The sequence below is a fragment of the Diadema antillarum genome, unplaced genomic scaffold (assembly GCF_040938485.1).
Source record: "Diadema antillarum isolate AM-2024a unplaced genomic scaffold, OU_Dant_1.0 seq00000955_RagTag, whole genome shotgun sequence".
NCBI classification, from domain to species: Eukaryota; Metazoa; Echinodermata; class Echinoidea; order Diadematoida; family Diadematidae; genus Diadema; species Diadema antillarum.
In genome coordinates this window covers 598,452-611,567 of record NW_027271803.1, presented here as the reverse complement: position 1 = coordinate 611,567, position 13,116 = coordinate 598,452, and the positions used below count along the sequence as shown (strand labels likewise).

The window sequence follows — 13,116 nt, the reverse complement described above, 5'->3', positions numbered from 1 at the left end:
CAGTGGCGTTGGCGGTCTTCGAAGGCGGCCAGGATTCTGTTACGATCTCGCATGTACACAAATTTTGCGATGATAGCGCGTGGGACGATGTCACGGGACGGGTAAGTCTTGTCCTGGTTCGATGTGGCGGTGTCGCGACGAGGACAGCGATGTACGTTTACCATGGCAATGTTGTCGGCATCGCCAATCCCCAGGCAAAAGTAAAATTTCGCGAAGTACATCTTCGACGTGCTCGTTTTGTGCCTCTACGACGCCATAGAAGAGATTTGGCCGCCTACTATGGATCTCTATGAGTGTCAGCTTGTCTTGTAGCTTGGTGATTTCTTCCGCCATCTTATTTTTCATGTCAGGTAGTTTTCTCTGCTCAAGCTCTGTAAGCTTATCTGAGTTCATCGACACAGAATCCTCGAGGTTGGAAATCTTCTTGTTGATGGTGGCAACTTCATTAGACAGGGAGTCGAGCTTCGCACAGACATTCGCCGAGGAGAGTTGGATGCTGCGTTGAACGTCAGCAAGTGTGAGGTCGGCAGGCTCGGGTTCACTTGGGGATTCGGGCCGAGCAGAGTGGGCCAGCTGGATGAGCTGTGGCGCTCGGCTCCTTGGTGGTTTGACGGGTTTTGCGGGAAGCCATGTCAACACATGTAAGTATGTATGATCAAATTACCAAACCATACGGCTCCAGTAAGTAAAAGAAGTAATGACTGGAACGATGCGAATAATTGACAATTTGTTGTGGCCACAAAAACGTTGAGCAGTAGTTAGCTTGTTTCAGAAAAGAAAGAGGCCAGTGAATAGGGCGGCGACCGAGAACCGGGAGTAACTACAGTTGCACGTCCGTCTCCATCGAGAGTCAAGATTCGAATCATTATAACCATCAATCAATATAATCAATATAATATATCAATATAAGCAGTCACCTTGAATATCACAAAACCTTTTCTTCTACGTTTTTCTTCTACATTTCTTCTACCATTGCAAATTGGGATGCAAGAGTTCCATCTGCCAGATAGGGTTTAAACACCCTCGAAATACGGTATAAAAACAATCGATTGTTTTCAATTTTTCGCCGTTTATAAGAAAGTATTCGTGAATATCCATTTCTGGGCTGCCATTTTGGCGGCCCAAAACTTTCAAAGATGCAAGAGATGCATCATGCAGATTCGGAGTCAGCACCCTCAAAATAGGGTAAAAACTTCCATTGCTTTCAAATTTTCACCATTTACAAGGAAATACAGGGGAATTTCAGTTTTTGGCGAGCATTTTGGCAGCCACCTTGAATGTCTCAAAACTCTCAAGGATGCAAGAGTTGCATCATGAAGATTCGGGTTCAGCACCCTTGAAGTACGGTTAAATCATCATTTGTTTTAAATTTTCCATTTGCAAAGAAATAGGTGGAAAAATCCGTTTTGACCACCATTTTGGCGGCAATCTTAGATATCTCAAAACCCTCAAGGATGCAGGAATTGCATCATACAGATTCGGATTCAGTACCCTCGAAATAGGGTAAATCCTTCAATTGCTTTCAAATTTTTGCCATTTAGAAGGAAATAGGGGGAATTTCAGTTTTTAGCGGCCATTTTGGAAGCGATCTTGAATACCTCGAAACCCTCAATACTGCAAGAGTTGCATAATCAAGATTCGGATTCAGCACCCTTGAAATAGGGTAGAATCATCAATTGTTCAATTTTTCGCCATTTAGAAGGAGACCGGGAATTTTCGTTTTTGGCGGCCATTTTAACGGCGATCTTAAATACTTTAAAACCCTCAAGAATGCAAGAGTTGCATCATGAAGATTCGGGTTCAGCACCCTTGAAGTACGGTTAAATCATCATTTGTTTTAAATTTTCCATTTGCAAAGAAATAGGTGGAAAAATCCGTTTTGACCACCATTTTGGCGGCCATCTTAGATATCTCAAAACCCTCAAGGATGCAGGAATTGCATCATACAGATTCGGATTCAGTACCCCCGAAATAGGGTAAAACCATTAGAAAACATTGGGTGGACGGTAAAACAAGGTTAGGCCCAAAATCTGGCTTTGGCACCAGGACTTGTGTATGTGTGTGTTTGTGTGTGTGCATGTGGGGGGTAATAACAATAATAATGATGATAAGGTCATATTTATCCAGGGTAGCCTCTTCAGTGTTGCCACTGCTCTACAAGAGGACCCTTACATTATTTTTTCTCTATAGCGTTACCAGGTATCCATTTATACACATGGGTCGCCCCAAAAATTGCCCTTTGAGAAATGGCTATGGAGGGTAATTGCCTCAGGGGGATTGTCCTACGGGTGTATATATATATCCTCGTGGTAGTTATCTGAAGGGTAGTTATCAAGAGGGTATTTGTCTCGGTAACAGGCGCTTGCAACTGCAAAATCTTGGTTATACACTCACGTCACGTTTTGATTAAGCGCAACGACTCATGTTTTACTGAAGAAGAAAACAATAAATGTTGAACCCAACACTTCATAAATTCCATAGAGTCACCTGTTTTATGAAACAGCGCAAAATGTAAACGTGATCGTGACCCATGAAATGTATGCTTTTGTTGCAAACCACCTTCTATATTATTTTGGCATTAATTAATTTATTTTGTGTGCGTGTGTGTGTGTGGGTCCTTATGAACCGCTGACATCACAGCTGACTCGAGAGACAGCATCTTGATACAAGTGTCGCAGGAGGCGTGTTTTCGGGTTTTCCGTACATCTGTAATCCATTTTGTGGAGGACATAACTTGAAACGGTCTTAGGTATCCACATGAAACTTTTTGTTTATGTAAGAAATATAAAATTCCATCATTTTATAGAGATTTACTGATTTATTGGACAGAAATACGATATGTGGATCTGTTACGAGTAAGAGACATTGATAAGGAAATCTTATGGCTTAACAGTAACATGAAATTTGGAAAAGAAATGCTTTATTTTCAAAATTGGAGTAACAATGGTATAAATGTAGTGTCTGATGTAATTGTAAATGGATTTTGGGTTGATTAAACCCAAGTTAATGATAGTCTGCAGACTGATAATTTGCTTGCTTCTTTTCAGTATCAAAAATTGAAACACGCCTTCCCTCATTTTGGGGTGCACATATTACGTAATCAAAACTAGAAATGTCGCTATGCGACTGGTATGCCTCCACCATAATGCATGATTCTCCTAATAGGTCTATAGTACATGTGGACAATGTGTGATTACATTTTCTCAAAATTGGCGAAATATTACAATGACATGTTTGTCACAAATGTGTTGAATGTTCACCTTCCTTGACCTAGATTTAATTGGATAAATAGGAGAACATGTATTTTGGGATTTAAGGGCTTTAACTTGACTTTGACTCTTTCATAAGTTTATGTATTGAGTAATTTTCAAGGTATGGAGAAAAAGTGCATTTTCTGTAGTGAATAGTAAAGTGTTACCATTTTCATCTGGCCTTTGACCCTAAAATTCATAAGAGAATCACTGTCAGGCAGAACATGCATAAATATGTACTAAGTTTCAAGATAACTTGAGCCACTTCGGAGATATGGAGGAAGAAGTAAGTTCAGCACTTTCACTTGATCTTTGACCTTTTGACCTTTGACCTTTTTGGGGAAAAATACTTCCCAAAGAATCTCTATTGGCTTATACATGCGTACACCAATTAAAAAATTATAATCCTGTTGGCATCGCATAAATATGAGGGAAATAGTAAAATTTTGAAGTGTTGCCCTTGACCTTTGACCCCTGACCTTTGACCCCATGAACCCAAAATTGCCTAGATAATCACTGCCAGTCGTGCATGCATATATGATATGTTCCATGAAGATACCTTGAACAATTTCCAAGATACAGAAAAAAAAAGTGCAATTTTAAAATTTCTACTTGACCTTTTGACCTTTGATCTTTGACCTCATGACCTCAAACTTCAACAGAGAATCTTGATTGGGTGATACCTGTATACACTGAATTTCAAGAAAATATCTTCAGCATTGCATAGATATGGGGAAATAGTGAAATTTTAAGCATTTGACCTTGACCTTTTGACCTTTAACCTTAAGCATGTGCACAAAAAAGTTGATAGGCACAACTTCATCCCCTAATACACATACATGCCAAGTTTCACTAGAGTACCTCAAAAGGTTTTTTTAGTTACATCGTCCACAAAATTCATTACGGACGGACGGACAACCCGAAAACATAATGCCTCCAGCACCACTTCGTGGGGGAGGCATAAATATGAAAATGAAATGAATAGTCAACAGATGTTTGAAGTGTCAAGGAGTAATGTTTTTGATATCCTCAGCAAAAAAAAAAGCCAAAATGTATTACACTTTTTTCGAAAGAAACGAAGGTTACAGAACCAAATATGATCATCATTTGGCAACGTAAACTCGACCTTTGATACGTTTGATACATTTAATTGGGTGTCAGTATTTGATTTCAAACTGTTGATATTGAAACTCAACAAGATAAAACAGTTTAATTTTAAGGTGATAAATAATATTGTACCTTTTAAAAATAATTTACTGAAATGGGAAATAACAACAAATGCACAGTGCAAATTCTGTAATGAAAATGAATCTTTAATGCATAATTTGTTGTATTGTTCGAGAATAAGAAACATCTGGGTAAGGATCAGTGACCTTATCTTCGAATGTTCAAGAAAAATATCATTATAGATGAGAAAATCATAGCAATCGGGTATGAAATTTGTAAGAAGGATTACTTTTTTCTTAATGCAATAGTTAATTTCATGGAATACACAATTTATAAGGCATATCTCATGGAAGAATACAGAAACCAGCGATTTACTGCATCATTTATTGTAAAAGAATTCAAACATGAGTTTCTGTTATATTGCAAAGATATAAAAAAAAAGAAGTATTCAAGCAACCAATGATAAAATCCGTTACATACGGAATTTTCATTTGATGTAAATTGAACTATGATTGTAATTGCTTTATGTTTGTATTGACTTTTGCATGATTCTGAACAATTGATTTAAATAAAGTTCCTCAGTTCGAGGATAAAAAAAATATAGATAGTTGTATCTAAACTACTAACAAAGATGTTGTGGGCCTCTGGTCATACTTTTCACATTGTTCGCACTGATGGAAGCTAATGCTTTGTTTTGACGGAGTAACTTCTCCTTTTTTTTTTTTGCTGTTTTATTAATTGTGTTGTCCTTGTCGTGGCGAATCAAATTTGCTTTGTGTTTGTCTACGCAGAGAAGTCAAAATGCTGAATAATTGATAATAATAATAATTAGTAGCCATTATCATAGTGCGAGAGATGTTTGCATACTATCTCTGCACACTGAAATTTGTTGTTCACTCTGTGGAATATTAATCAAAGGTAGTCACATTGTGAAATGCAATCCACACGATGGTCAGTAACACAGGGTGGTCACAATGTGAAATATATCTCACAGGATGGTCACTCTGTGAAATACACTTCACACGGTGACCACACTGTCAATTTTTTTTTTTCACAGAGGGGCCACATTTTGAAATCATCAAATTTGTAATTGAGTATATCACACTGTGATATCAAACTTCACAAAGCGCACTATGTGGTAAACCACCCTTTGGAAGTGTTCACAGAGTCACACACTGTGGGACATTGTTTTCTTTCTAGTATCGATATGCGTGTATTGCCTGATATTGATTCTCTTTGGATATTTTTGATGACGAGGTCAAAGTCCAACGGTAAAAGGTCACCTTGAAATACTAAAATTGCACCATTTTACGCTGAAATTACACTATTTTCTCAAGGTCTTGTAAATGACTTAATTCATATGGTTACTGTGTACTTAAACTTGGTACATGAATATATTATATATACACGTATATATAAATATATGTACATATGCATTACTGCACAATGATTATGAGGGAAAATTTGGCCATTGGGTCAAAGGTCAATAGAAATTGCTCCAGTTTCACCCATTTTGTACATTTTAAAAGTGGCTCTAAGAATTGTCATGAAGATTTATGTATAACTACTCAATAATGATTATTTGCCAGTCATGTTATATTGTGGTTTCACATTGGCAATATCTAGTGTAGACCTTTAGGGAGAATTATGCAATATGATGGAGGCATACCATTTGCACTGGCAACATTTCTGGTTTATTTCTTCTCCCTCCTCCTCATCTTGTTTCGTCGCCATAATAACCTGCCTGATATCATACTAGGAAAATGACATTCGGGTTCTGCATATCGAGTCACGACAATCGAAGCAGCAGGGAACTGACCTCGAGATCTTTGTTGACGTTGAAGGAAAGAAAGGACTCCTAAAGAATTTGATGATGTCGATGAGAGAAGCGCATCTCCTCTCCGAAAGCAACATCAGTATCAACATGACAGAAAGCAGCAATTACGGTAAGACAGAAAAGCAACATAATAAACATTGTACAGGAAAGGATAGATATATCTGGAGTGATAGTTGTTGAGCCATTGTAAACCAACACATAGCTAACTGCTCATACCATATATTCTTTGGTGTAGTGACCGATTTAGGCAGAAATGACCTAATATTGAGTATAACTTACTGCGTCCATAACACACATGACCTGTCCGTTTCTACTGAAAACAACACGTTGGGGATGATTAAGAAATGTAAACATTGCTAATGGCAAGATCCAATGAAGACTGTTTCAACCAGGCCAGGAAAACCCAAGAAATGCTTTCATGTACAATCGCTGAAAGTATAACAAACGGTTTGCAGATTATTTTTTTATGCTGACCACCAATACAATATGAGAATTGATTTAAATTACAAATGTTACTACCTTCAGCTGTTTCTTTCAGAAATATCAAATCAAGAAAATGGAAGAAGATGCAACAAATATTCTTAGTCTATCTTTGATGGACATAAAGCAGTCACAATTTTTTTAAAGTTATCTTTTATATTTTGGTTAAAAATATGGAAAAGTCAACCAACTGATGTTAACCGAGGTGCTAATTTGGTTGCATTCAAATCTGCAATTAACATGTCATGTAAAGGTCTAAGATTAAAAGACAAGACTTGTATATTCGGGGTGTTGTTTGTAAAAAGAGAAAAAATTAAAATGACGACATCAGATATTTGAACGTATTCGGGCATATTTCATTTTTTTGACCAGTTTTTACCCAGATTTCAGTATGTTGTAGCTTATCTAATTGCCCACCGAAGTTGTAACTACAGTATTTCAAAATGATGACGTCATTACAAGAATATTTTATAGTTAGCCATGAACAAGTTGACCATGTTACTTGCTATCCCTATGGCGGTTTAGTTTTTTGTTTGTTTGTTTGTTTGTTTGTTTGTTTTCTGTTTTTGTACAGTATAGCTCAGTAATCCTTGTACGGTTTCCTCCCACCTTTTGATATGTTATAGCTGACACTAAAAGCTATCGGAAGAAGCCCCTCTTTTTCTACTGAATGTCGGGGTCACATCTAGAATTTTGCTTTAATGTGATACTTATACTTCGACTGTAGGAGCTGTTGTGTCATACATATTGTATAGCTGCTACAGCTTAAGAATAAGAGGCCCTTTCTTCCCCATATTTTCTACGCTTGTAAACTATGTCAGGAGCTTCAATTTCTGGAGAAAAAAAAAGTACTTTTTGATCTGATGCCATGTTGGATTTGTAGATTAGGGTAAAAGTGAAATATACTGTATTCTATATCTTGGACACTATACGATCTATTGCCCCCATATTGTGCACACATAAAAACCATGATATTTGGATCATTTCATGAAATAATGAATTCTTGGTCGGATGCGATCTTGGCTGGGTCAAGTGGGGTATAAGGTAAACAATACTTATTTCTATATTGTAGAACAATTAGGGCGTGTCTTTGGAAATACATGCCGTGTGTCCGCATATTTTGGATACATGTAGACCATGTTACCTGGATCATTTAATAAAACAGCCACGTCTTGATCAGACTCCATCTTGAATATACACATTACGGTCAAAGTCTAAATCTCTGTAATCGATTTCTCGGTAAGGATAGGCTCTATTTCTCCCATATTTTGCATATGTATAGAAGTTGTTACTTGAATTATTTTATATATATATAATATATATATAACGACTTCTCTCTCGGCTATCTTGGCTGTGTATATTAAGGTCAAAGGTCCACAAGATTCAGTTCTGTTCTGCAAATATGAGATCTGTACTAGCGTGTATCTTTGGAAATACAGTGTACCTGACCTATCCCCCCCCCCCCCGTATCTTGGACATATGTGGGGTATATACCTAGATCGTTTCGTTGAATAGCGACGCCTTCTTAATCACACTCCGTCTTGGATATGCAAATAAGGGTCAAAGTCAATGATACATATAACTGTAATACGTAAATACATATTCTGTTGCCCGAGTATTTGCACACATATAGCAGTCGATTTCATATTTGTCGAACCTACAAATGTTCTTTCATATGAATTTTTTTTTCTTCATTCGTGTTCCCATGGGGTCCTAGAACAAATGTAGCTTGGTTGCTCGAACGGCAATTTTGGGCAATTTCGCTAGTTTGCATAAATCCGAAATGGCCACCACACGTCATCTTGAAACATCAACTTTTGCACCCCTTGCCCGAAATTGATAAGTAATAACTCATTTTAAGGATATGGGGTGTGTAGAATCCATTTCCGTTAGTGTTTTTGCAAGATGAAGTCATCTTCAGGTCAAGTCCAAGATTGCCGCCAGACGCCATCTTGAAAAATTGAACTTTTGAACCACTTGACCTAGAATAATATAAGGATCTTAGGGTGTGTAGAATCAATTTCTGTCAAGATTTTTTCAATAGAAGGTCAGCTTCAGGGCATATCTAAAATGGCCGACATACGTCATCTTGAAAAACTGAACTTTTGACATCGCTTGTCGTAGGCTGATAAGACCTCCTTGGCAGGGTTTTCAGTTGAGGAGAATGCCAATGCCAAATGCCAATATAAGGTCAAATCCAAGATGACTGTCGGGTAAGCCGTTATCAATTTTACCAACAAAGAAATATAAAGAAAAAACTTCATTTACCTTCAGTTATTGCATTACTCCGTATTAATGGTCCTTTTCAAATCATGACATAGGTGTACTTAAGCCCCTGTTTCACTATGCCGTTCTCGCTACGATTTGACAATTTTCTCAGATCGGGAAGGATCGGGTAAAACCTGAGCCGATCTGGACACAGTACGATGCTAGAACGCTCTAAGTACGCTGCAGTTACGACTAACACGTGCTTGCTACGCTCTTACTACGATGATCGGGACTGAGGCATTACGATCTCTGCCGCTGTAGCTACGCTTTAGAACGATGTAGCTACGCTGTCAGTGCGATGTTGCCGATGTTATCCAATCGATGCACGCTGTATCTACGCTCTGAACGATCTTATCACACTGTCACCCCGTTCAGAGAGCTGAAAAGTGCCCGATGTGCCCCGATGTACTCCGATTCGACTGTCGATCTGCAGTCAGTCAACTTATTAGCATGCAGAACCGAAGAAATATTCTGTATACCTCGAAGAGGCTCCTCAACTTCTGGTCTTTTGCAGCAATGTATTGTTATAAACAAAGACGTGCTGATTTTCCCAAGGCTTTTTCTTGATGTCCTAATTGCTTTTATAGTCCGTCTTCCTCCAGTTGTAGATGATTTCATATTCTTCAAAATTCTGCTATGTCCTCTTCCTCCTCTTTAAGCATCACGTGCAGTCTCTCTTTCTTCGCCTTTTGGGTAGCTGCTTTGCTGCTTTCTTCTCTTCTTTTTCTTCATCTCTTCTCCTTCGAAAATTTGAGCTCCTTCTTCTTCATGTTCTGCCCTGACAGGTGCAGGGACAATGCCATCCTCCTCTTTAAGAGTTTTACCTCTCGATCTCCTTGATCTTCTTCTGACAGACATTTTTTTGTAAGTTTTCTTCCTGTTCTTGTGCCGATGTTACTACGCTCAGAAAGACCTTGTTACGCTCACCCCGCTGCGTTTATGTCACTACGCTCTCCCCGCTGCGTTTACGCTGTCACTACGCTCTCCCCGCTTGCCGTACGATTGAAAATAGCTCAATTTTGATCGGGGAGATCGGGAAGAAATTTTGAACAGGTTCAAAATTTCTTCCCGATCTGAAAAAATGCCCGCTCCAACCCCGACCTCCACACGCTGCTGCTACGATGCTTCCGATCCCCGTACGCTTTTGCCGCTCTCTCCCGATCTGCTAGATTGGGACAGATCGGGGTCCAGATCGTGATAGTGGAACGGGGGCTTTCGTCTGAGGGAGCTATTTTTTTTCAAACTCTGTTCAAGCAACAGTAAAAACTTCCTCGTGTCTTAATATTCTTTAGTGTGCCAAAAGTGTCTAGAAACTGTCGCGATATTTTTTGTTCAGGCTTTGGGGTAAAAAAAAACACATAAATAACATATTTCTCATTTCAACAAGTTCTAGAAGTTTACCTGATCATTCTTTGTCACACTCGTTCTCAAGGTATTCAGAGACATCCAAAGTGACTAATATCCGCTGACTCATCAGATGGGACTGGTAGGTTTACAGCCTTTCACAGCATGACTTGCAAATGAGCTCGAAGCACAAGCAGCAAATCGTTATCATATGCTGGATGCAGGATCATTGCTCTAGGATTCTTCTTCTTCTTGGTGAAGAAGGTGAAGCAAGCAGACTCCATAGACGTGTCTGGTTGATGACCATACAGAGCAAGAATGAAGAGTTTTGCTGCTTCCGTCAGATCTGTGGGAGTGGTACCTACCTCTCCAAATATAGCAACCAAACTTGGAAAATCCCTAGCGGGTAGTGTGATAAATGCACTTATCTCGCCCTTGCCGTATGGATATGAATCATGTGTCATCCACAGGGATCTCCCATCCAAAGTGACTAATATCCGCTGACTGGTCAGGTGGAGCTGGTAGGTTTACAGCTTTCCATAGTATTACTTGCAAATGAGCTCGAAGCACAAGCAGGAAGAGGTTACCAGATGTTGGATGCAGGGCCATCACTTTAGGATTCTCCTTCTTCTTGGTGAAGAAGGTGAAGCGAGCGGACTCCAGAGACGTGTCTGGTTGTTGACCATACAAAGCAAGAATTAAGGGTTTTGCTGCTTCCATTAGATCTGTGGGAGTGGTACCTACCTCTCCAAGTATAGTAACTAAAAATGGAAAATCCCAGCAGATAGTGTGTTCAATGCACGTATCTGGCCCTTGCCGTACGGATATGAGTCGTGTCGCATCCACTGAGGGTGTGAACGTCAAGCAACTGCAAACATTTTGGCCCCTAGTCAGCACAGGTTGATATCGAGCACTGTACAATCTCATAGCTCCATTTGTACCTTGCATTATAGCTCCGCTTGATAAATCCAGTAGACAAGAAGGACAAAAACGTTTGTGTCATCGCTAAGCACACTAATCACATTCTCACCACACCTGGCTGTCTGCAAGACATACGAGATCGTGAAGACATCTCCCTCATTATGAACTAACACACCATCGTCGAGAGTCTCCATTGTCGCATGTTCCTATAGACTGAATCTACTCAAAACACTTTCCAGCCTCCGTTTATTGTTCTTGCTCTTCATAATTACAGCTCTCTTTAATAGCCAAATGAGTGGTGATTGAGAACTCATAGTCTATGATAACGTCACCAGCCCTTCGTATTCTCTCATGATCCTTGGCAGAGATATCCTTGTACTTGTCAAAAACAACAATGTTCTTCCTACCGTCTGTATGATAGTGACTCAAACGACATTGGATGGATGCCATCAGATTTGGGGGAGTGCCACCATGTGGCCACTCAATGTGGTAGAACAGCTGTAATACATACATGCTAACTGTAAATACGGATTTTGGCGAAATCTCGGGTAAACCGAGACCTTTGACTAGATCCGGCCGATTTGTTGGCTTTACGGAGACAACTACGCTCATCAATCAATGATGAAAGTACTGCACACAATTCGTAGGCAAAAAGCGGTTCAAGTTCTACCTGTTGCTTCTGACCAATTATCAAGAGCCGAAGAAAAATACTCTCAAGGTCTATTGCTAATGTTGCTTTTTTACATTTGACCATCGTCTTCATTGGGCTACTGATAGCATCATAGAATCCACCAGTGAGTTTGTTGATGTATTTGTTTTCCAACTTGTCTCCAAACATAACTGATTCTGCCACATTCACATCAGTGGGGAAAATTTCGTCCAGTTACTGGGTTTTGGAGATGAGGACGTTCGTCTTCCAGCGGGTATGGCTATTTCTCCACTTCTGCATCAATGAGACTACGATCGTTGGCATCCAAGATTTGCCAATGGGTCAACTCCTCCTTGTGTTGCTTTTGTTTCGACTGTTCTGGAACACAGAATATATGTAGTCTATCCGATCAGGCACATGGACGGCGATATGGAAGGCATCAATCCAATCGCTTACCAGCTCAGCAAAAAGAGTCATGCCCTTGAGAGCTCCTTTGCCGTTCTTGGTTGAAGTCTGCTCTCGAAACTGGTCAGCAGAGATAGCATTTCAGTATGCTGTCTTCAGCATGAACTTCACTTATCTCCAAAAGATGCTGATTGAGGTATCTTGCGTACTGCGCATGGCCAGAAAGAAAGAAGTACTTCCTGACGCGTTTGAGGATAAGCTGCTTCAAGTAGATGTCACCCCCTCTCTCTCTCTCCCTCTGCACGTTCAAACTGGTGGACAGGAGTGTTGGAAGAAGTTGTCAACCAAATGTGTGCCGGTGGGATGTAAGCATGCTGCACGCAGATACTGCTCTATCTGCTCGAATGTCTTTAGACCAGTTGATAGAAATCGCTTCAAGAGTGCAGCCGATGCTCCACGAAAGGCTTGTATGGCTTTCATCCAGGACTTCCCAGTTAAGATACCTGTCAGCCCTCCATATGTCACAGACACATACACATCTAATGCCGAACCTTTCATCAACTTCGCAATGTAGCCAACGAATGACTGTATAGTATACATCCCACAAGGATGGATGATTACATTATGGAACTGCCTGGGCTGGTACCAGCGCACTTGCTTGGAAACTACAAACAAATGCATGTCCATGCACACATGAACCATGTCCAACTCCATGTCAACTAATGACTTCTGTATGTACGCAAGTATAGTGAAGATGGTGTCTGGATGAGAGGGTGGTGCATCAATCAAAGGAC

The 13,116-nt window shown here is 39.7% G+C and overlaps 1 protein-coding gene across 1 annotated transcript in view; it reads left to right on the top strand.

The window, feature by feature from the left end:
- The window catches only part of LOC139741820 (tryptophan 5-hydroxylase 1-like), a 147,532-nt gene that overhangs the window by 49,169 nt on the left and 85,247 nt on the right, over positions 1 to 13,116 (top strand). Inside the window, exon 3 of the mRNA XM_071652404.1 lies at positions 6,178 to 6,394. Coding sequence (XP_071508505.1) covers positions 6,178 to 6,394 — 217 coding nt within the window. The remainder of the gene's footprint in view (positions 1 to 6,177; positions 6,395 to 13,116) is intronic.